Here is a 25,574-nt window from a genome sequence, read left to right on the forward strand (position 1 = left end):
GACATCGGGCTGATTGCAGAAAACCCTGAATATTGCTCTACCCGCGATTCAAACCTGAGACCTTAGAGCAGTAGTTGTATCGCGCATGCAATATAATTGCGCTACCGAAGCAATCTATCTTTGAATTTAGACATCCTTTAGGCTTGACCCGTTACATCAGTCGAGAATAATGTAGACTGGATTTTTTGTGATGTTTTATAATTATGTATGAAGATAATTTGACATATTGGAATTATAAGCAAGGTCTTCACACGTCTAAGCGCGAGTGACCTCGTCATATCCAATAAAATGTCAACATCTGATCTATATGTTTATTAATGTTGACATTTATTAGGTAGTTTTATTGATTATTGCAAATTACGCTGATATTTAAGAGGTCTCGTAGGATTACAAAAAGTATTTTTGATTACCTACCTCATTTTTTAGTCTCTGTTTTTTATCTGCTATTATTACTCGACCTTGATAAAATCTCAGGGAAATAAACGGTGGCAGCTATAGTATAAAAAAAACATTTACGTGGAATTAATAACCTCCTTTTTTTAAAGTCGGTTAATAAGAAGAAGTGGCCTCATAAAGTTTGGTACACATGATAGGCATGTGAACCGGTTCTTTCTAAATTTTTAAGTACATTCTTGTATAGAAACGTGCGGAAATGTTTGTTTGTTGACGTGCAGGTGCCAAAGCCTAGTATAGATTTACAATTTTCAATTTCTCGCTTAGCCCCACGTTTTGAGATAAAATTATTCACCTTCAAGATCTTTAGTTTGTTGTCAAAATGGGAAGTCATAATTTGATTATGATTATGCCAAAATTAGTTACCTACCACTTTCAGAACATGTAAATAGGGTAGAAATTGTGACGAGCGATGGTCAGTTATTATTGCTGCACCGCGACGCTCTCCGGCTTGAGATCTCCTCAGTTTATGTTCAGGCCGAAGTCGGAAATGTAGTTTCGTTATTCATATAGACTTTATGAAGTAAATTGTTATATATCATTATTTTTTATTTCCTTGTTCTTCAAAATTGTTTTTAAATATGGTGGTCCACAGGAATGAAGGACAGGGTATTAGAATACAACGTATAGATTGCACAAAACATTTTAATATAAACTTAAAAAGTCGTACAACAATATGAAAAATTATTATTGACTAATTATATTAGCCGGCATGGAGAGCCGATTTTACTATATTATGCAAATATTATATTATCTTTAACACTTCCATCGAATATATCTTACAAAAGAAAGGAAAAATAAAAAGTATCTTTATAATAAAAAATCTCATTACGCTAAGTTGTATTATTATTAAACTTACATTATAGATTTTATCTACAAAATACTGCAGCATTTCGGTCAGTTTTCCAATCGACTATCAAAGTTAACACACTTTACGTAATAATTTAACAATAGGGTATCGACACGAAGTACGCGTAAGGGTATTGAAATCATACAACTAGACTTAATTCTAAATCAAAATATAAAAATAGTAAAAAAATAGTTGTACATTTCCATTAGGTACAACTTGTCAATGTTGTGCGTGCGCATGCGTGCGCCGCGCGTGCGCCCACAAGGACAAGCTGCGCCGGTGCCACTATCGCATACCGCCTCTACCTTTGCGCTACACTACCTACCACTGAAAAACTGACGCGATCGCCAAGTGAAATATAAAAAAGATAAATAACACATAGTATTTTTCCATGAATTTGCATGCACCCGTTATTTTATGAATTGAGAAATATTTTTTTCTATCATTTATTCATATTCATGTCTTTTATAACAATATAAGTATACCATACACGCTAAGGGCGGCCGCCGTCGTGCGGGCGGCCGGTAATGTACACAAGGACTAATATCTTCTTAAAAAAATACTGTTAGATTGAAACGTAGCTAACCTATTATATATTATTATGTATATTATAATTATTATTATAAGGGTACAATGGTACGAGTGATGATTACACTATGTGAGATCTCCGACGCCTTCGGGCGGCCCGCCGCGCCGTCCGACCGCGTCCGACCGGATATGCAAACATTTATTAGTTATTACAACATACGAGTACGATACGAATACGATTAGGTACCGGTGCCACAACCAGTACACTGTACACTATAATAGTAAGTATGAATTATCAATTTCAATATTAAAAATACGTAATTTCTCTATTGGCCATTCGTTTCCACGTGAAAAATTTGACGATTATCGCGTACGAATATATATTATGTATACATATTTAAATATCAGTATTTCTTAGATCGGAGGACGTATGTATACAGGCTCGCTCTAGAAGGTACGTCGTAGTAAGCGCACGCGGCCGTGCGGCCTCTCGCTCCCTTACACCCTACTAATATATTGATATCGAACGAAGACGTCAAAAACTCGACACGGCATTAAATATTACGAAAATAAATCGCCGGCCAGTCGCGCGGCACATTATTGCTCCTATCGATAAATTTACACATCGACGTAACGAACGAGAATACAAAAAGTTATGGAAAATCGTACGGATATCACAAGCGGCGGGCGGCGCGGGACGCCCCCGCGGAAAATAAAAAAATAAATCGCGGCGCGCGTCTCTCTCGTAAAAAAGTAAAGACTCTATGAGCGGGTCGCGCGAGGCGGCTAGCGCGAGTGCGCGGCTCAGTTGGCGAGCAGCAGGTGCGCCGGCGCCGGCGGGTACGGGGGCGCGCTGCCCGGCGCCGTCTCGCGCCGCGCCACGAAGTACGAGGGCTCCGCGGCCGGCGACAGCGACCGCGCCGCCAGCTGCTGCTGCATCGCGCGCTGCTTGATGTAGTTGCTGAACTCGGTGGGGGACATGCGGTTCGCACGCTTGCTGCTCGTCTTCAGCTTGGTGCTGCCGAATTTGGTCTGCGCGAACGTGGCCGTCGTGAAGGTGAGCGGCTGCGCGCGGAACGGGGGCGCTGGCGAGAAGGCTGCGGGCGCGGGCGGAGACGGCGCCGCGGCCGGCTCCACGGGCCTGAAGCACTGCGCCTCGGGATTGAAAGCACGTGTTACCTGGAGGTTACAAAAAGTCCAATATTTAGCTTTTTTGTACGGATGCTAGAAATTTAGGATAAGTATACGGAATTTCTCGTTTGGTTTATGGTATTTATAATGTAATGCTTACCTCTCTGTCGGTCCTCTCATCGGCAGCCCTCTCGTCGCTGCTGAAAAGAACCTTCACAGCTCCTTTCTCGCCGATGCGGTACGAAACTTCACCTGAAATAGACAAAGAAATAAGAGTTAACATCTTGCTACAAGAAAATATAACGGAACAAAATTTCTACACGTTTTGTTTTGATTGTATAATATAGGCGAAGAAGTTCCAAACGAACAGATTCTAAATAAACATTTATTTTTCCGCACAAAATAAGGCGCCTTTTTTTCATGAATCGTAAACGATTGCGATGACTCAACAAGTCATTGCTTACTTAATAAATTGCGTAATTTATGTTGTTTGAGCTATATGTTTGTAGTGGATCAAATTTGGCTAAATCATTTTACGACTTAGCAAGATACAGTAGCATTATTCTGCTAATTTAGCAGAATACACGCAATTTTTTTTAAGTCCACAAACTACGTCTGTGTATATCGTTAGCGTTTAATTTAGTTTATTTTCATTTTGGGTTCATTGACCGAATTGTAGCCAGAGGAATGTAAAATTTTCATTTTAAAACTTAAGTTTATTATTATAATCAAAAAATATTTCATGTTCATACAAGCAGAGCTACCATCTACATCAATTCTCAGTATAATTAGAAGATCTCGTTTCACACTCAGTTCACATTTATCTCGCTCTCCACTGCATGTGTTATTTAGAGATAACATCCTGTTGCAACACAAGTCGCAATGCGTTCATAACATTGTTATTGTCCTCGGGGACCGGCCTCGTTCATTTAGCGCGTTATGCAATACATATTAGGCGTTCAATTGTTATTGAATCGTGTCATTTTTCACTTAGCGCTTATCTAACCGCGGAACGTTGTGGAATGTTTGATAACTGATGTACTTCGCGGGATTTTGACTGTTACAAATTGAATATTTGTAAGACCCCACGAGATCATTGGTGTAAATTATAATGATTATCTCTGCCTTTTTCAGGCTGACGAAAAAATTAATTGAACTGTTTATTATTAATTCTGCTGTTACGTTTGGTCATAAAGCTTGAGAGACCATATCGACTATTGAAAGGCTTATTGACTTAAACGACACCAAGTTTCGAACATATTTAAAATTAGCACTTTTTGTATATATTTTTAATCTAATTAAATAAAAAAAAAAATTGCTTAAGTCAATTAGCCTTTCAACCGTTGATTTGAACATGGTTATTCTAAAAATATAATCATTATGTATTTACCTGGATCCACCCAGACTGCGAGGTCTCTCGGGAGATGTTCCAGGACATCCCGGACTGGCACGCCTGACTCCCTCGCCGCTCGCTCCAGCACAGGGTCGAGAGGTCCGCCGGTCTTTAGGCATCGGAACGCTGACCCCCTGCACGGCCTGTCGGGGTACCAGTGACCCCTGAATTTGTCTTTAAGTGCTTTCTCAAGTTCCTCCCCGAAGATGTTCACCCGCCGCCTCGGCAGCTTGTTGTAAAGGTACGATATGACGAAGTTAAGGGCGACTTGTACTTCAATATGCATCTTTGGTCTCACTGTGGACAAAATAAATAGACATATTAAACAATCAGTTAAGTTACCCTTAAGATTAAATTTGTAATCATGCATGTTTGGATATGTTTTCTTTTTGGGGAGATCGAAATAGCATTATTGTGTAGAGGCTATTCCCACTTCTCGTATAAATGGGAAACTTTTCTACTCAGTCGTGTACACTATGTGCGTTCATCTGTAATTTGACTTTAGTTAGGTTAAATATATACGTAATATTCATTTATAAAGCAACGTTCGCATTTATTATCGATTAGAAACGATGTTTGCTCATACGACGTAAACAAGAACAAATTGACAGCCTAATTTACATAATTAGTGAAGCATGCTGGAACTATTCAAACGTAATTTGTGTTGACTAATTGAATTCATTCATTCCGGCATTATAAAAATAACTAACGACCATGACAATGAATAGCCATAACAATTAACGTTAAATTATCGAATAGAGATTCGTTTTTTTTTAAATATTATACCATAACGGTCACAATGGGTCGTGTAACGCGACACAAACGAATAATCGATAAAATTCAATCGATTTATTACTCGGAAAAGTTTACGCGGCATTTGCAAATCTAATATTTAAATGCTGATTACGAGGCTTGAAGGGAATTCTATGTATTAATCGATTTCGTTTAGATATTTATAGACGTTCCAAGTTGGCCAAGATGTTTGTCAATCATTGCACTATGAGTGCGACGAGTGACGTTCCTCAATGAATAATGAATTTGGCAACAATTAACGCGGTTTTCGGCACTTTAGACATTTTGAAAATATTTCGTTTAGTTTCAATGTTGCCGTGCTTGAATGAAGTTTTCTGTAGAACTGGTTTTATTTTCTAAATCAACAATACGTAGGTAAACAATTCAAATGACCTTGAATTATACATTCTGATATGTTTGCGGTTTGTTTTATGTGCAACAATGTCACATTAATTTTCTACGCGACAGGCGACGTAAATAAGTGTTCCCATTTGAATAGTTTTTGAAATGTTTTATGTTACTTTGTAAGTTTGCACAGATCCATTTGGAGTTTTTATTAAAATTCTAAATTGTTCTCCAAATCGAAAAATAAAACACACTTCAAATGAAAGTGAAAATAAAGTTAATAAATGTAAACTACATTGAGTGATAGGATGTGTTTTTAGGTCATCGATTGTCACCTACATGACGTGGAAAACTTCACTTATCAAACAAAAGTAAGTATTTTTACGTCATTGTAACATTTGACATGAAATGTGAAAGGTCGTCGACCCGCAATTCTGGTCGTCTCAAACTCAAACAATATTTGTATCCAACTTAGATTTTGGTATGTTGATGTACGTTGTTGTACAAATATCAATGCACGTGTAGTCAACAATACAGTTAAATATCCTCTTATATTTACATCTATGAGTAGTAATGATAGGTTGTCGAGTAATATAGAAAGAGGTAAAAATTTACAAAAAATATTGTGAATGTCATCATTTGCAAGTCATCAAAATTGCGTGATCTCCTGACAATCGCTACTTATTTTACATTTACGTTCCTTTTTACATAATATTCGTAAAAATATACGTACCATTCGTCAATACGTTAAACCGTGATCTCAATAGTTATAATATTGAATAATATTATTAGTGCCATCGCGTCTGGTGGCGACGTACATCGTGTACGAGTAATGCGGACGCAATCAGGGTTTCGTTAAGGGGGTCTTAATTTATATGCAGGTCTTATTACGTGGGTCTCTTCAACTAGTATTATAACTTCAACTGGTTTATTACAAGGATTTCTAGAAGCGTTAAAGGCAAAGACTATTTCCACTAGTAATTAGCAATTTTCCACATCATACAAGTATTGATACAACAAGTGTGTTTGATAGCAGAATTTTATTCCATTTAGCACATTAATTATTTACTTTTGTTGCATATTTTAGTGATTTCTATTTTCTGGAGACAAACAGACTGTATATAAATGGAATAGTCCAGAATATCGAATAGTTAGTAAGCTAACATAGGTTCAAATTACTAATTCTGTAAATAGATAGGGGACAAGATCCCCTCTGTTGATCTTGAGTCCGTCCACTGCTAACAGTCCCACGTTATTTCTCAGTCACGTGCCAACCGCTTCGTGACTTGAACACAGGTTTTTTCCTATTCTAACAGAACTGTATCTGAATCTACTGAAAATATTACAATATTTGTATGTTACGTGTACTACGATAATGTCTTTTTACGACGTACTGCGGATGGCGATGTAATAAATAAATTTTAAATCGATTTACTTGAAAATAAGTCATTACTGTTGTATATTATAAACTGATTTATAAACCCAAATAAATATTTATTATAGACATTGTTATTGCGAATTAAAATAGGATAATTTCCCACGGGAGTCCTATTTCAAGATCAGAACATAAACTATTTCTTGGCAACTTTTTATGCGTATTCGTTGAAACACTTTTTACGAATTGTTCTTATTCAGGACGTTTCCCTCTCACAAATATCCTCTGGGGTATCCGTTTTGCGACTTGAAAAGATAAAGGAATATTAAATTTGCTTGCGTGGGACGATCTAATATCTTTTCAATTAGTTGTAAGAGGGATCGGCACCCACAGATCTTTAAAAAATTGTTTGCTTTCATATTGGACCAACTACGAACTGTTTATAGATATTTATTTAGGTTCGTAACTACTTAGTAGTACTTATGTTGTGGAAGGTTCTAGTATTTTTCTCAAGTCGTGCGGAGACGCGAGTTATTTTTCACGAACGTGAGCGTTGTTCGTATGAGATACAGCGAATGATCGTCGCGATGCAATACAAATGGACTTCGAGATATAAGTTTTATTTGTGACTTAGCTGTTGACAATTCTTTCACATTATATGGAGTATATTAATGTTTTTGTTTGATACGTTTGTGGATTTTTAATTCGATGTTGATGATAAATGGATTTTGTGCTAGGGAAGATGTTTTCTAGATAAGAATGGAGATAATGGAGATATTGTTTCTTAGTGTTGTTTTACTGAGTCAAATAGAAGGTGTGGTTTACCTTTGAGTTATCAGAGTGAAGATCTAAACAGATTATGAGAGTCAGTGTTATCAATCATGATAAAAAAAAATGTTACTTCTTTCTTATGTATTACTCACTTTAAGGTACTTAACATCTATGCGTTATTTTAAATAATAATATGTAAACCAAATTTCAGCCATATTCATTTTATAAAATAATATTAATATCCGCCTTGTATTATATACTGTCCCACTGTTGGGCACGGGCCTCCTCTACTTCTGAGAGATTCATTTTATTAATATCATTTTAGTCAACTTTACGATAACTCATAGTGTAATAGAGTAAACCTCAGTCAAAGTAGAAATTCCTAAAAATAAAAATGTTTTCGTACACATTTTTTTATTCGAAAGTACTTAATGTACTTATTTACGTATATTTTAAATCGAAACGTTATGTAATTCTATCAAAGATCTTAAAGGGCACGTAAACATTTTCTCGTTAATAAAGTCTGATGTGAACGCAAACAAAAACGAAAGCATGGAATATGAGAAAAAATAAAACATGTCTGGTTCTAAAAAAATATATCCCTCTCAAGAGATCAATCGGCATCTGAAAACACAAATATTTGTATACAAGACGATGTTTTCCCGAGTTTCGTGGCAGATTAAATGTTTATAAACTCCATTGGGTATATATGATTGGTGCGAAGATGTACAGAAATCGGCTGTCGGCCCTTTGATTTGTTATCCAATTTTACAACCCAGTTTATATTATGTATAAAATAAAAAAATATTAATCATTTAGCTATATTAAAAGCACTTATGATATAGAAAAGGTTATCACAAATTACAAAGGTACATATTTACTTCAATAATTGAGTGTGAGTGAAAATAAAAATTAGTAAATCTATATATAGACAGGTATCCATAACATGTCTGGGAAGAATAATGTTTAGTAAACATGTAACCCATGTAATGGTCTAGCTAGGTTCAGATAAACATTGTTTGCGACGTAGTTCAATAAAAATATTTTCAGCTCTTGTGAAAATTAAGATCGTAATAATCAATAACACATTTCAATAATAATAATTTCCCATTACCGAGAAAATTACCCGGTTAAAAAGTAGCATAATATTGCATAATTCAAGACAAAATAGCATAATAGCATAATATGCTATTTTGTCCTGGGTGCTGTGTTAATTACATTATTCATTCCGCAAAACCGCAAATAATAGACTATTTCCGACCCCAACCAACTCTACATGACTATTACGTTAACTAAATGGAAAAATATAATGGAAAAGCAAGAATTATTCGAGTCGAAGACGGGAGATAATTTCTTCATTTGTTTCTATTGTCCTAAACACGATCGTAGATCTAAAAAACATTACAATAGGGTCGTATTCTCAATCACTTGTTTAATCGTTCTTTTATGTATATGTTGGATTATCCCTTGACCTACATTTGACGCATTTAAGATAAGCCGAAAGCCGAAAGTTACTGGCAAATGGAAAAGGGACCCGAAAAGCTATTGAACACCGCTCAAATGTAGGGACGGAGATAAATCTCTTTGGAATTAACGTCTGAAGCTGGTTTGGGATGAAACTGTTTTAATAGGGGCCTATTTTGATCTATTATCTATATATATAAATATGAATCCCTATTTCCCTTGGTCACGCCATCACACGTGAACGGCTGGACCGATTTCACTATATTTTTTTGTGTTTGTTATTGTCAGGAGCAGGTTCTCATAAAAGAAAAAAATCAAAAATTGTGCGGAAAATTATAAAAATTAAGAAAACTTAACGAAAATATTAATTTTATATAACTGTCAATTGTTTGAAATAACTGTCAGCGATTGACAGAATTCGCGCTGCAAATTCATAGTTAAGACGGGAGAACGTCTGTCGGGTCAGTTCTATATATATCCTGGTATATTGCGATAAGATGACTATAGTTTTTAGACGTATATACGATTAGTAAGCAATGTTTGACTAACGGGTTGTAATAAAAGTACCTATGATATCAACGCATTTCAACAATAGTAAAAGGTATCTAAATAAAGAAATTTTAATTATTCCATACAAAACTCCTTAAGCCTACATATAAGTTAAAATAAACATGGTGGCAAGACAATCAAAGACAATTGCGTGTAATATAAAGAAAGGGAACACACAGGTATATTTTCCAGGTAAATGGTTTCCATCATTATATTTGGAACAAAGCCACCCTTGTCACAAGAAAGGTCGGGATGAGAAACGGCGAACTGAGTTTGGTTTAAATGTTGAAATGCTAGATAGTTCAATATCATTTACCCACTCTAATGAATTAGGTAGGAAGATATAAATTTTTGTTTTATACTTTTTAATTTAATTAGTTTTTACTTGGAAGAGTAGGTATTTAACACTATTTGCCTTTTGTGTTTATGCTGGGGAAACGAGATTATGCTATTGCCCTATATATCTTATATTACTAGTTTTCTTACAAGCGAAAATTTATGAACATGAACATTTTGGATGTTTGGATGTTTGTTCGAAGTCAACGCAGAAACCTCTACACGGATTTAGATGAAATTTTGTACACAAGTAGATCATTTCCTAAATTAACACATAGACTACTTTTATCCCGGTAATTTTCTTCCAAGGGCAATAATTAAATCTTTTCAATAGATGGCGCTGACATCGTACGAGTGGATTTAAGTTAGTTAAGTTTTTTAGGGATTTTTGCAACGGAAAGCTCTTCACCTACCATTACATAAAACATGGTACCTAATACCTATCTTATTTCAATACAGATTTATGTATGATACAAACTTGATACATTATTATTTCTTTCTATCTTAATTATGGACAATAACAGAGAGTAATATAAATAACAAACGCATCTACTTACTGAGATTAATAGTTTTATTAATACGTATCAGCTACCTATATCGCCATTGCGTATAACTAGCGGCAAACCACAGCACCAAGCCGCAGTTTGCCCAAACATATGAGCCGTGAAGTATGAAGGTCGATTAATTTACCTTAGATTAATCAAACTACGCCGTATTTGCTTCCAGTTTAATATATCATAAAGGCCTATTATTTCTATGTACAGTGGTGACTAAAGAGCGTTTGAAATATCGCTGTATAATACCATTGAAAATGGATTGGAAGGACTCATAATATTTACTGTTTTATTCAAATTAGTCATTAATTGAATCAGTCATTTACAAAATGCCACTGATTTCCTACACTAATTAGTCATTATGTTTATTTGTAAGAGAATTTATGTCAAAAAATATAAAATTTTATTATTTGAACAATCGAATTAAATTATACTTGTCTAATATATTTTAAAACATTAATTGTTTGAAATAAATTAATTTATTTCAAAGAACTAGTTTGAGTTTAGTTCGCGTTATATTACGCGGTGATGTATTGATTAAACTGAAAGTTGAAATAGTTTCGTAATTGAAGTCAAATTAATTAAAATTAGTACGTGTGTTCCAACCTGCGAATAGAATTGATCTATTGTTTTGTTCAAGCTCCGTGATTTCGACAATTACGACTAATCAATATTTGACACGAACTTCAAGATGAGATAATTTAAAATCTCGATTAACTTTAGCATCTTTTGTAATACATTTGTAAACATCATTCTTGTTCTTATGTAAGACGCAACATATAAGTTCTTTTTCAATAATTCCTTGTGTTTGTTTTTACCAGCGAGTGCTCGTCCGTCTGTTACCTTCCTTTGGGAGTTGAAAATCAATTGTGTGAGCAAACTCATTGTATTCATCAACCTGGGATTCGAATTCGGGACCTCCAGTTGCACAACCACTAAGGTTATATTTTATTTTGACTTCTGTAAATTTTATAAAAGACTCGCACGGGCAACCGGGAGGTAATATTAGTGTCTAAAATAATAGATGATTCCAAGTCTGCAGTATTTATTAGTTATCATAATGATTTTCCCCTATATACCTATATAAAGCTCAAGTCATTCCTAGATAAAAGAAAAATCTAGTCATCATTAGTTTTTAAGAGTTTGGCGTTAGGAAATCCTTGTGTGACCCTATTCCTTAAATAGAAGTGATCAGTATAATTTATTCCTTTAGCATGAATACGTTACACGTGTTTCTAAATAGCATAGTCGGTAAATAATGACTAACAGCCGTTTTCAATAAACGATCCGAATCTCAATCTTCAATCCGAGAATGAACCAATCAAATTAACTCATCTGTAAGCATATCAATATACTTTGTTCTGATTGGTGCATTTTGAAAATAGAATAAAGCTATTGGGACCATTTATTGAAAATGGCGATAAATAAATCGATGTTTAAACACATTCCTTTTACCACTGGCTCTATTTGTTGAAGACTGATTTAAAGTAATGCTAGTTACCTACATGGATTACAATATACGTAGAACTTTAACTCCCCTGATTTAAAGATTAAAATGCATAATTGGAGAAGATTAAGCGATTCCAGCCCAGCATCATCGATAAATGAAACCGAGTGTTGTGGGACGCACGGCCTTAACTTCGCCTGTCCTATATATACGTTCTGTAAGCCGTTATCGATCGGGCGCCCCACTGCCCGACAACCCCACGCACACAATACAATCACTTAATGTCAATGTAACAAAGTTCATATTTGTGTGATATGTCACGTTTGATGCTTTAAATAGTCGTGGGCGACTTCTGTGGTTATATTTGAACGAATATTTTTCCCTTTGTGTAGGGTTGTGAGTTTTCTTAAAATAGAGCTCGGTGATAAAAAATACTGTTATTTTAAAAGACGATATTTATAATTATTTTGATAAATTAGATACGGCAGTCATTGAGTAAGGCATTTTCAAGTCACGGTCAATAGCTACCAACTATCAAGAGGTGACTACTTTCTCCAACAAAATTATACCTATTATTAATCGGGAAACTTAACATAAAGGTAGGCAACGGCTTCGCTGTGCCTCTAGCATTGCAAGGTTAATGGGCGGCAGATACTGCTTACCAGCCGGCGGACCGCTTGCTCGTTTGCCTACTAAGGCAATAAAAAAATAAGTAAATCATAAAACAGTTTCATTAACGTTATAACATGTAGCCGAAAACATCCCTCACAAACAAGCGATGTTGCTTCCATACTTCGCAGCGTGATTGTTTCGACGGGCTGAAGCAAGAATCTTTTTGTTTTTACCCACTTTTGTTTATCGTTATAACGAATTCTCTTTTTTGAATTTTCAACGGACATTTTACGTACGACAGCGCTGTAAAAGTTTAGATTTTTTACTTTGTCGAGTGATGGGTTTGTAGGGTTGATGCGAAATTTAAATTTTCGCAAAGGTCCTAGTCGATATAATTGGGATTGTATTTCATACTAGCTATAGCTCACTCGTGTGAAAAAAATCCGGGATAAGTCCCGCTTTATATTTTCCCGGGATATAAAGTAGCCTATAGCACTCAGGAATAATGTATCTTCCTATTAGTGATTTTTTTATAGGTTTAATAGTTCTTAAGATAAGCGCGTTCAAACAAACTTTTCAGCTTCATTTTTTATTTCATGTCATACATTTTTACATATAATTACGACTTACCTAAAATTTATCGTCTACCATGATAATGTGCAAGTTCAAAGTTATATTATAATAAACTTATGGCAAAAAATAACCAACCTTATTGGACACGAATAGCTAAAGTTTGCGTGAGTTATTTAAAGATTATCTTGAGAAAGTTTCACAAGAAAACCCTCATCCCTTCGGATCCGCCGGCCGATTCTGTTGCTTATCGGAAAAAGATTTAGACTTGCCAAGTGTCAACGCGAATTTAGAAATTCGTACTCGGGGATTATTGGGCATTATTTTTAGTATTTTTCTTAATCTTCTGGTCATTGAACTTGGAACTTAAGCAGTCTTACTTATAAACTTGTTTTAGCGTTAAGAGGTGGTTAAGAATTGCTTAAATATCTGTCAAAAACATCACCGGTTCCTAGTTCAAACCTTATTAAGACGCAAATGGCGGATTTTGACTTACAGCTGATCGAGTAAATTTGTCTTTTAACTAAGCATAGATTTGCGAATTTTTTATAAGTAAGACTGATGGATTTTATGTTAAAATTTTCAATATACCCACGCTCCTTAACCACATCTGATTTTAGGTTATATTTTGAATTCGTGTAAACTTTAATGGCTTTTGTTTGGAATTAAAATCTTGAATATAAATTTCTAGTTATTAATACCGATTAACGAATTAAATAAACAAAATAAATTTATAGAACAATCTATTTCTAAATTAACTTTTTAATTAATGGTTATTTGTAACAGTTTCTTTATGAAATTCACAAATACAGTTCTATCTAAACAACTTCGTTTGAACATCGGAGAAATCTTTGCTTTATTGCTCGAGCTCTCGCGATGGCTATAAAATTCAGTTAGCCTTTAGAAACACATACATTTACAGTACGAAGATCTAATATTATCTCTATACGTTCCGAGTAAGATAAGTAAGCACACGTACTATTCTGTGGTACAGTTTGTAGGATTTAGCGATCTCAGTTAGGTTTGAACTAGCTTCACATTTTTTCTGTAAAATTATTGAATGTTGAATCAATCCCTTTTAGAGATGTCGGCGACGGCGGCCAATCTCAATGGAGATCAGTCAGGTACGCAGGAGATATTAAAATGCACGATACAGGGGTGCACTCTCTGTTCATTCACGCTCATAATCCGGTGAGACTGCAATCCGACATGACCGGAGAGAGATCAGGCGCAGGACCAACGGCTTTACGTGCTTTCCGAAGCACGGGGTATCGCACAATCAACTTCCTGACTCCGAGTAATTTTCAAGAATGAAAAATCTAGTCACAATTATTTTTGCCATTCCTGTATTATATTTTTGATTTTTTATATTTATATTTACTAAAGTCTTGCTTAACATAACGAAACCTAAAGAAAAATTCGATGATTGACTTAAAATTCTTACACAATACGTGCAATAATGAAGTTGTATTTGTGTAAGACCCTTCCTGTAAATTTAAAGTCGACTTCTTTTCCTCACAATAAAGAAAACTAATGGTATTTAAGCAGTATCCTAAATTCCTTTACATAGAGGGTGTTTTAATGCAAATCCTGGATCCGCTATATGCCATGCCTTAAGCCGCGTCTTTACAAATGTGTTGCATTCGTCTACGTTACACGGCTCTCACCGCCTAATGTCTTGATGTATTGTTATAGCTTAATAATCTTTTAGCCTTCCTTACATATCTGTCGATGTCTTGCAAAGTAAGTTTAATGATCGGCGACAATTTTTCCGTCGACATTTCTTCGGCTCTCAGAAAGCTTTTAAATACATTTCGCGGTTCGATGGTTTGGTAAATTGATGTTAATGTCGATGCTGGTATTGTACCCAATACGTATTGATGTAGGTATAGTAAAGTGAGCTTGGTAGGTTTAGTGTAGTTCAAAAGCGCGTATCTATAGATATCACGTCCCACGTTGTTCAATATTAATTTACATATACATTTATTCAGTCTGTTTTATAAGATGTACATTGTACAGTCATAAAGCCGAAAAATATCATTTGTTTAAACTCACCAGTAATCGTTTATTCTTTACTAATATAAATTTCAAAGAGTGAACTTTATTTCGGCTTAACAAAAAATATTATTTCCATTGAAGATAGTGTGTAGAAAGGTTTCAAAGTTTCTACTTTTTTCAGTTTTTTATGGTTGACTGTACACCGACTATGTCTAGAACGCGAATGATCTGAGTGAGCTATGGCGGGATTTTCTCCATTTTTAGTGTGGTCGCTATCCAGCAAGATACAGAATAGAGGTCCTCCAAGCAGAATATGGTCATGAGCAAAGTGAAAAGTTAGTACAATGATGTAAAGGAATCCAATGCGGATTTACCTATAAATATTTCGCATAGTGTATCGTAACTCCCCTGGATGAATGTTTCTGGTTTCATTTGTCATCGTTTCGACCAAAGTACTATCGACTGTTTATGAAATTTCATTGAAATACATCATTGAATCTTATCTGTAGCTCATCATGCGTTTGATAGCATCAGTTAGAATATTCACCCGAGTAACTGTGTATTTGGAAATTTCGTACTCATTTTTGCTAACTTGATTCGTCCGATAATTAATTTTTCATTAAAATCCCATGGGCACGGACCCCCGCTTGGACGTAATGTAATCTTTCCCATGAACAGATGAATGGACCTCGATAAATGAATATTCATTGCATCCTGATTGTAATGCTGAGTGTAAACAAGGTTATAGACATGAGTTTTGGTTGATGAGAGGTTAACTCGACCCTCGCTTACCCGGCACGTACACTATATAATCAAGTCAAGGTTATGACAGTATGTCACAATAAGTCATGTTTACCTCTACCGTGTGCTTACTGTTGCTAACTATTGCTTGTTAGGTTCGTTTCATAATTTAAATGTATGGTAAACAATAAATGTGTGGTAATATTGATAGCATTTCGACAGATGCAATTAACACGCTAAGTCGATTTTTGGATAATGTCTTTTAGAAAGCAAAACTATTATTTCTTTATCTTTTATAAGCTTACAAAATCTCTTTTTTGCTATAAAGTAAAGAATTCTTGAATTACAAAAAAAGCTCATTAAAAAAGCTTTAGTATTATAAAATTTATCTTAATTTCACTTCAAACGTCTCTCCTGTAAAGTTGACATTTTCAAGTTAGCGTAGTGTTAATTGCAGCTGTCGATTTGTTCGGAGGTTAATTGGAAAACTATATACTATGAGCGCTGTTGTTTTTATGACTCACCGTTTTAAGTATTCGTCAATTAAGTATATATTACTATAGTTCCTATATTATGTTTTTCTGGGATAAAAAGTAGCCTATGGCACTCAGGAGTAATTTAGCTTCTTATAGTGGAAGAGATTAAATCCTACAAACAAAATTACAAACTTTTCCTTTTTATAATATTAGTATATATCATATTTACTTATGTGACGTATAAGTAACTTTGTATTTAAAGAAGTATTTCATCAATTATACTGTAGTAGTGTATATGGAAATTGAGACCATATAACCATTCCATATTATACCAGTACGTAACTAAAATGTGTAAGCTAGCGTCCTATCTAGGTATTCTGAGACGCTTTCAATTTGAATATTCACTTAACATCTATATAATTTCTAATTACATTGCGCTTTCAAGCAAACGCTGATGCAAGATAATTTGAAAAAAGAACAATTTCCAACGACAAAAATAAACACAACAATGTTTATCCAACGATATCGCATGCTATTCGTTTTTACGACATTTTGTGCAGAGTTTAATGCGAAAGGATGCTGTAATCTCAATATTCTCGGCTAAACGGTTTCAGCGAGTTCTCATGATCATCTTCCGGCGTGGGTCGCCCGAATATTTTAAAAGCAATTTAGAGTACGCCGACATTGTTCGGTTCATTGAACGCTTGCTGATTTGAGTTTCGATGACTGATGCATGATCTGTTTCGTGTCATTGCACTTTTGTTTTTTATGTTGAATGTTACATTTCTTGTTGATGCCTATGAATCATGACGTTTAAATCGTCATTGTGACTAATACAATCTAGTTATCTTATTATTAATATCTGTTGGTATCGGTAATACTATTTTTTATATCTTTTGTTAGCATATTCCTGGAATTATATTCCAAATGGAGCGTGATTTTCCAGGATATAAAGTAACCTATTTGTCTCCGGGTCAGAATCTTTACAAGAAATCCTGTTGGATATTGCTCTACTAGCTCTAGGATGTTGCTTTATTAAATCTAGCACTCTAGATACGCGAAGAGACAAACTGACAAAAGTACTTTCGAATTTATAATATGGTTCACTAAAGAAAGCATTACGTCCTGTTTCATTTTCAAAGACATATCTGCTCACCATCAGCCCGAAGTCTGATTCTCGTAAATAGCAAAAAGTTTACTATTATCTGAGATCTGACATATCTGATCTAATACATCGTACCCACCTACCTACCCTTAAAAATAGAACAGCACGTGATTCAAAGTAAAATTGTATTACAATACAAAAGACCGGCTGCCATACTTTCAAGACATTGCGAGCTCATTCTGCGTAGATCGGAACGTCAACAGCTAAATTTAAAAAACGAAATTGTATAATGTAGGTTGATATTGTAACTGACTTTTCGGATGATTAACACCTTAGTCCGCACCGAGACCATGGAGGCTGCAGTCTTCAAATCTCCAGGAGAAAATTTTAATATAAAGAACCGCGATAAAATCCCAAAAATAGTTTAATTTCAAAATCTTTCATTCGCGTAAACATTCATATAATAGAATACAATCCTACGGCTCGGAAGTGCCATGTAAAATTATTAAAAGGGTACATGGTTATCACTGAGATAAGTTATCAGCGGTTATGCAAATTTTACCTAGTTAAAGGTACTTTCACACGTTTTCGGGATAACTGTACCACGATAGCGATGTAGGTTATCGTTGTTTTCCAACGTGTGCGAGTTTTAAGCAGCGTTCATGCTTTGTTTTTGTTTAATTTGCCAAATTGTTTTGTGAGTCGAGTTGTTAATTTTTATTGAATCTTTCATTTAAAGGTACGTAAATGCGGTTCCGTCTGTTTGTACGTACCTTTAGTTTTATAGGTACCTATATGCAGCCAGCGTGCAAAAGTTATTCCGGGATTCATGTTTTCACGGGATAAACTGTAGCTCATAGCATTCAGGAGTAATGTTGTAGTTGTAGCTTCGTATCAGTGAAATGAAATTCAAAATCGGTTTAGAAGTTTCTGAGATTAGGTTGTTTAAACTTACTCTTCAAATTTAACAGCGAATATTTATAATACGATTATGTAAAATTGTGTTAGAAAATTGATTTTTTTTTTTTAACTTTGGCTTTTATTTTAAAGTGATACAATTTTCAATGGACTACAAGAACTAACAATCAAGCGTGAACTCTGAGAAGAAAACTTCAGTGTGTACACGCCTTTAGCCCCTATCTCGACCCGTTTGTTACGTTGCAGGGTAATTGTACGGTTTTCGAAACATGTTAATTAATATTTTACAATGTATCGAATGCCGCTGTTCCATTTGTAAGTTAACAATTTACAAAGCATAATGCTCATTAAAGTTATAAACGCAAGTCGTTTTTATTTGCATTTAAAAAACACTGGTATTTTTAACAACGTATATCATTGTAACTTAGGTTTACTGTATCACATAGAACTTCAGATTCTTTAAAATGATTCTATTAAAATTTTCATTCGTTTAGTTAGTGGGCGCTATATGCTACGGTGGGTTTTCTAACTAGATATTACTTGGAGGTTATAATACATTAACAATATACAAATAATAATATTACGCTACTAGACAAAAATTAATGAAACACTAAACAGATCATTTATAATTTTGCTGAATATTATAAACAAAGGCTTTGAAAACAGTTCATAATGTAGGTGTACTGCTTTAATAATATTATATAATGGTATACAGCTATAACATATCAAACTAATATGACTAAATAATTAACATTAAATTGGAGCACTAGCTGTAACACACGCTTATAATTAACGATGCCATTAAATCAAGAAATTAGTACGTTAACTTTAGTAATTTTGACTTTTCATAGTGTAAATTATGTCTATAGTTAACTAGTTGTTTAATGTCAGTGCGTACACTATTTTATTTTAAAGCAAAATGTATGTTAAATGTTTCGTTTTGTTCTGTGTCTTGCAATTATGTAAGATTTGTTTCAAAAGCCTTAACTAATCAGTGGGTATTAGAATTCTTTTGCTATTGTTTGTATTGGTTTGTAGTTAATGTTGCCTATTAAGGAATATTACCACATTTTCATTACAACAGAGCATTCTCGAAAGAAGCGTAAGTTCAGTAATTTGAATTATCGTTTAACCGTAATGATTAGATTATATAAGTTTGTGATCTTAAAAGATTTCTCACAATTATCATCAGTCGCTTAGTATTTTTAAAGTTAAACTTTTGCGCGATGTGAAACATGTTGAGTCCGTTAGGGCCAAAAGGGGCCGTTCAAGTATTACGTAATGTAACATGGCGGGGAGGCGGGGTCTCGTAAAACGTTACGATGCGTTACACGGGCGGGAGGGATGTGTTCGTACAAACGTACAGCGTTGTGAAACATTGTTTTTTTTTTTTTTTTAAATCTTTATTTAAGGAGCTTGGTCGTCAATTTTTTATTTTAAAACAATAACAAAGGTATTTCAGCGACTTTCCGGTACTTTGCGTGACATATTTGCGAATAATAGAAAAAATGACACTTTAGAGTTACGTGACTTTTAGAGGGGAGGACGAGGGCGTACAGGACAACGTTACGGCGCGTTACATAGGGGGTTACGGGCTAAAAATTGCGTTACATAATACTTGAACAGCCCCAAAGGTGGCGAAAATGCATGTACAAAACCTCATTTAACATTTAATACGTGTGCATTGAGTAGATAATATTCAGATGACAAACGACGGTAATTCTGCTATCTGCATGTGGGCGGAGATTGACGCATGTTGTGTAACGTTGTAAATGTTTGTAATGACGTATGTACAGAATAATTGGACGTATATAAACGTCATATATATATTTCCATTAAGTGTTTAGAGATGTTAAGATTATTACAGTAATAACAATTAAAGTCTTAAGTTATGTGTGTATTCTTTGTGAATTACCACTTGCTGAATAAAGAAAAACATCGTGAGGAAACGTGTATACCTGAGAAGTTCTGTGTAAGGATTTTGAAGGTGTGTGATGTTTGCTAACGGCTTCGCTTTAACGGTGAAGGAAAACATGGTGAGGAAACTTGCACATCTGAGAAGTTCTCTATAGGAATTTCGAAGGTGTGTGAAGTCTACCAACCCGCACTAAGCCAGCGTGGTGGACTAAGGCCTAATTCTTCTCAGTAGTAGAGAAGGCTTGTACCCAGCAGTGAAACAACATATAATTGCATGATATTATTATGTACCTAACGAAAGAAAAATCAGCCCTCAATATAAGTAAACACGACAGTATACAAGTAAGAAAGTAATAAAATATATTACTTTTTACGCGGCGTTCCTTCACTCTTACGTAAGCTCTCCAGTATAAACAGGTTGTGTACATTGTAAAGATGTCGCATAATAGGGAAACATCGTGATACTGACACACGTTTTTATTATAACAAACACCCCCCCCCCCCCATAATGTCTCAAGAAACGCGACTGTTAAGATGATGTTAAATTTTGATGTTTATGATTGATCGAGGTACGAAGGCGTCTGTTATGTGTTAGTCCCTCAACTTAATTCTAGCAAAAGAACACGGAGTCTTGTCCTTTTTTGCTAAATTCTAAGGACACGGTACACGATTGTCCGAATGTTAGACGCGAAATGTTTGGTTTGATACGTGTGACTGACATTATGGTCTAGTTTTGCATATTTGTGATGTAAGTTTTGCCTAACAATTGTGATAGTGTAAGTCCGACGAAACAATGGCAACTGAAGAGGGGCTGACAACAATGTTTGTTTTCATTTACTTCTACTTATGTTTTAATAATAAATATAGATTATACACACATACACATTCGTGCCTTTTTATCCCCGAAAGGACAGGCAGAGGCGCAAATGGTGCACCCACTTTTCACCGTGCGTATTCTGTCTCTTAATGTGATAAAGAGCGTCCCTATTTCCATATTAGGCACTAATATTAAGGGCTGATACTGAGTAGAAAAACCGAATATCACGGGCTGATGTGCCACTAAGGCGGTCAGTCACACATTTATATACAATGTTTAATAGATTATACACCTAATCAATATTTTTACACAATTTCCCAAATAGTTACTTTTCCCTTCTATTTCCTCATATTTACTATTAACTATAATATTTGTTATAAAACATATTGTAACATGTCGGAATGTACACATTGACTGCAACATATCTCATGTGAAATACGTGTAATGGACGTAGCATCTGTAATAGAAGTAATATCAGCAAGGTCGCAGCAATAACGCTGATACCCATCACATTTATGATGTACTGTTTAGGAAACATATATAGAACGCGGTCTTGTTGATCGAATATTCTTGGTATTTATAATTTTACCAAAAATTTTGTTTTTCTGTTCCGCAAATGTTCTAAATAGGTAAAAAAATCAGAAGATTAGTAGCCATTTTTATTTTTATATGTGTGAACCTTCAGAATATTCGCGTATAATTACGCACAGAACCATAAATTTTATTCGTTTCGTGTAAGCGGGATTATGTTAATAAAAATGGGGATATAAATTATACTTTCCTACCTTATTAGTACTTAAGTGAAATGTATTAGACATTAGAGCATCCTCGAAGGGCCTTGAAAAAGGTACACTTGAATTTAAATTAGGCTTTTGCCGAGTGGACTATAGATTTCACGTTGGCCCAAAAAACAGTTCAATTATATATATCAACTGTGACCCTTTTGGGTAAATAGTAAACTTATTCTTACATAAATCAAAGTAAACCCGTGTCTTGTATTTAAAAACTAAAAATATTTTTATGATTGATCATATTTTATCGGAAAGTTTCAGACAATGATTAAATATGTACTTATCCGAGCTGTAATACGTAACCGCAAGTCAGCATTTGATTGATAGCGATAAAATCGATGATAAAAATTTTGAATTCCATTTACGAGATTACGTTGGAAAACTCTCAATTTCTAACCAAGGCTTGGGAGTTGAGAAAAGCTAATACAATAAAAGCAATATAGCGAACCCCGATGAAGCGAAAAAGCGCCGTTTGATTGAACAAAAGAATATAATAGTTATTTCAACAAGATTGCAATTTGGAGGGGCGAGTTTTAAAAAAAGAAACTTCTAGAATTTCTATTTGTGTAATGTGAATTTCTATATTTATATCACTTTTCAAAAAAATATTTACTGAGTTACTGACCAATAAAAGAGGGAAAAGAGTGATATTGATTTAACTTGAATGTAAATTAAATATTGTTGCAATAAAAAAAAACACTGACATTTAAGCTTTAATTTATAAAATCAATGCTTGAATCAAAACAAAAACAAACTTGTTTGCAAAACTGTACTACAATCTGTTCTACTAGAGTGATGCAATTACTCCGTAACTTGCTTGAACCACTTGGCGTAACACTAAAAGAATAATGGATAGTTGTCTTGAGAATTCCTTGATTAAAATAATACCTCTATCCTCCCGTATTCCCTAAGCAAGGCAAGCGCGAAGTTTTAAAGACACTTTAAAAGTAACTTATGAAGGTTTTCATAGATGGCCATCGTGGTAATGTATGCGAAAAGTTAGCAGGAAACAATTTTAGTTGCGTAAAGCAAATATCAAAATTATGTTGATGATGCATAATTATGGTAGTTATTAGAGGCCGTGTGTAGCAAAATATGTTATTGTGGTTGCAAGGTTTTGGTGCAATTTGGATGAAAACTAATTAGATTCCCATTAAAGAACCTATACTGAGTTTGCATAATAAGTTCCAGCCATGTTACAAATAGATTTTTTTAGTTAAAGAAGTACTTTGCTTAAGTATGTATATTCAAATTACGTAAGATCTTTTCACTTTATATTTTGTTGGTTTCTTTGTAATTAAAATCTTTTTGTATACAACATATAAACTCTGTACTATATATATCTGGGCGGATATATTTTATATCCGCCCAGATAGCGACCATAGTACACAAGGTGTCAAAACCCGCCATAGTGACCTACGTTAGTGTGTCGCTTTCCGAGATCAGCCTGATTACATCTGGTTCCAACAGGCCTGTATAATTGTGTCGACTGCCGAGGAGTAATCATCTCTCGTCAATCGACATTCTATTGGACCCCAGTCCACTTAATATACAATGAAGAGAGGTCACTTTGCCATGACGTATAAAAAAAATATGGCTTGCAATCGAAATTGCATGACGTAAGAAATGATGTGACAAAGCAGTATCACGAAACATTGATTAGCAATAGGAAATCTCGAACATTCTACAACTCAGAAATACCTCGACTAAAGGTTCACAGAAATGACGCATAATAAACAGCATCCTTACGAACAACAAGTGACACCGAGGGCAGCGGAACGATGTAAATTCATCGTAAATTATAGTAAATACAATGCAGAGAACGACAATGGACACCGTCAAGCGTCACACAACGGTGTCAAGGCGTTTCCCTATTACAGTTTTGACACGGACTGAATCAATGGCCGACCTGAATATCGTTTATTTGTAAAAGGAAGTCGATATTTCCCTAGGACTGTTTTATATCTATACTCTATACTATTATATAAAGCTGAAGAGTTTGTTTGTTTGTTTGTTTGTTTGAACGCGCTAATCTCAGGAACTACAGGTCCAAACTGAAAAATTCTTTTTGCGTTGGATAGCCCTATGTTCGTGGAGTGCTATAGGCTATATATCATCACGCTATACCCAATAGGAGCGGAGCAGTAATGCCTAATCTCAGGAACTACCGGTCCGAACTGAAAAATTCTTTTTGCGTTGAATAGCTCTTTGTTCGTGGAGTGCTATAAGCTATATATCATCACGCTATACCCAACAGGAGCGGAGCAGTAATGGCTAATCTCAGGAACTACCGGTCCAAACTGAAAAATTCTTTTTGCGTTGGATAGCCTTTTGTTCGTGGAGTGCTATAGGCTATATATCATCACGCTATACCCAATAGGAGCAGAGCAGTAATGAAACATGATGCAAAAACGGGGACAATTTATTAGTTTTGAGAGCTTCTGTTGCGTGCGCTGCGTAAACGGTTAAAGTTATGCAACAATAATGTATGACGGGATTGTTCCTCTTAAAAAGTTCTACAAAAATATATCATAAAACAAAGTCCCCCGCTGCATCGGTCTGCCCGAACGTGTTAAACTCAAAAACTACCCAACGTATTAGGATAAAATTTGGTATGGAGACAGTTTGAGACCCTGGGAAGAACATAGGCTCCCGGGAAAATATATATCGTGACTTTTATAACGGAAAACTTTAGCCCGAAAAACTTTATAACGCGGGCGGAGCCGCGGGCAAAAGCTAGTTTAAATATATTTGTAAAGGCATGTTTTTGAATATATTTCAAATATAGACAGGTTTGATAGGGTAACAATATCGTTTGAATTGTATGCAAAGGAGTTAGGTATGAACTGAGCTTGTGTAAGAATTTCTGAACGAAATCATCAGCTAGTTTACGAATTATTTGTTTTAAAAAATCAGTTTGCGGTACAATGACGCCAAAACAGATATAGAAATCAGCTGCGGTATTTTCCAAACATGTTTCCAGTAATACGATCTGTTTTACCGGTTTTGATATTGCGTGGATTGAACTCGGTAGGTTACTAAGTACGTAGTTACAAAGAAAATGAATGAGAGTAAAGTAAGGAAGAGGAAAAATTTATTATATTATTAGAACGACTAAGGAATTTTATCAGATTCTTTGTTTCTTGTTTCAATGATCATTAAATAATACGTACATCAAAAGCCAATTCATTGATGCGATCAGCCATAGATAATAGTTGTATAAAATCATTGTTTTTAGTATAACTATTTTCTTATAATGTGTAAAGATTAATAGAGAAATTAAGACGGGAATTTCATTATCATATTCTATTTATTAATTATAGACTACATGTCCTTTATGCCATAATCCGTAATTCAGATGAAGGTTCAACGTACATAATGATTCTAAAATGTTGACCTACACAATATTAATAAGAAAAGATCTTATCAAAAATATATCATTATAATTAGAATTGGATATCTCCTAACATTTCAATACCAAGCAAATTCTAAGAAACCTTGGTAAATGCCTCCACACGAGTTCAAAGAATTCCAAAATAAAATTCCAATGAGAAAACGCTCCCTCGGTACGTATTCAAGGCAAAATTCTTTTCCTTTACATTCTTTATAAAAGGAATTTGCTTTGAAAAAACTAGGAACTG

The 25,574-nt window shown here is 34.7% G+C and overlaps 1 protein-coding gene across 1 annotated transcript in view; it reads right to left on the reverse strand.

Moving 5' to 3' along the window:
- Window positions 1-1,080: 1,080 nt before the first annotated feature.
- Window positions 1,081-25,574, reverse strand: part of LOC115453778 (protein Tob1) — a 44,952-nt gene continuing 20,458 nt past the window's right edge. Inside the window, exons 2-4 of the mRNA XM_030182534.2 lie at window positions 4,353-4,652; window positions 3,123-3,214; window positions 1,081-3,010 (exon numbers count right to left, since the gene is read on the reverse strand). Coding sequence (XP_030038394.1) covers window positions 2,636-3,010; window positions 3,123-3,214; window positions 4,353-4,641 — 756 coding nt within the window. The 5' untranslated portion in view covers window positions 4,642-4,652 and the 3' untranslated portion in view covers window positions 1,081-2,635. The remainder of the gene's footprint in view (window positions 3,011-3,122; window positions 3,215-4,352; window positions 4,653-25,574) is intronic.

The sequence above is a fragment of the Manduca sexta genome, chromosome 17 (assembly GCF_014839805.1).
Source record: "Manduca sexta isolate Smith_Timp_Sample1 chromosome 17, JHU_Msex_v1.0, whole genome shotgun sequence".
NCBI classification, from domain to species: Eukaryota; Metazoa; Arthropoda; class Insecta; order Lepidoptera; family Sphingidae; genus Manduca; species Manduca sexta.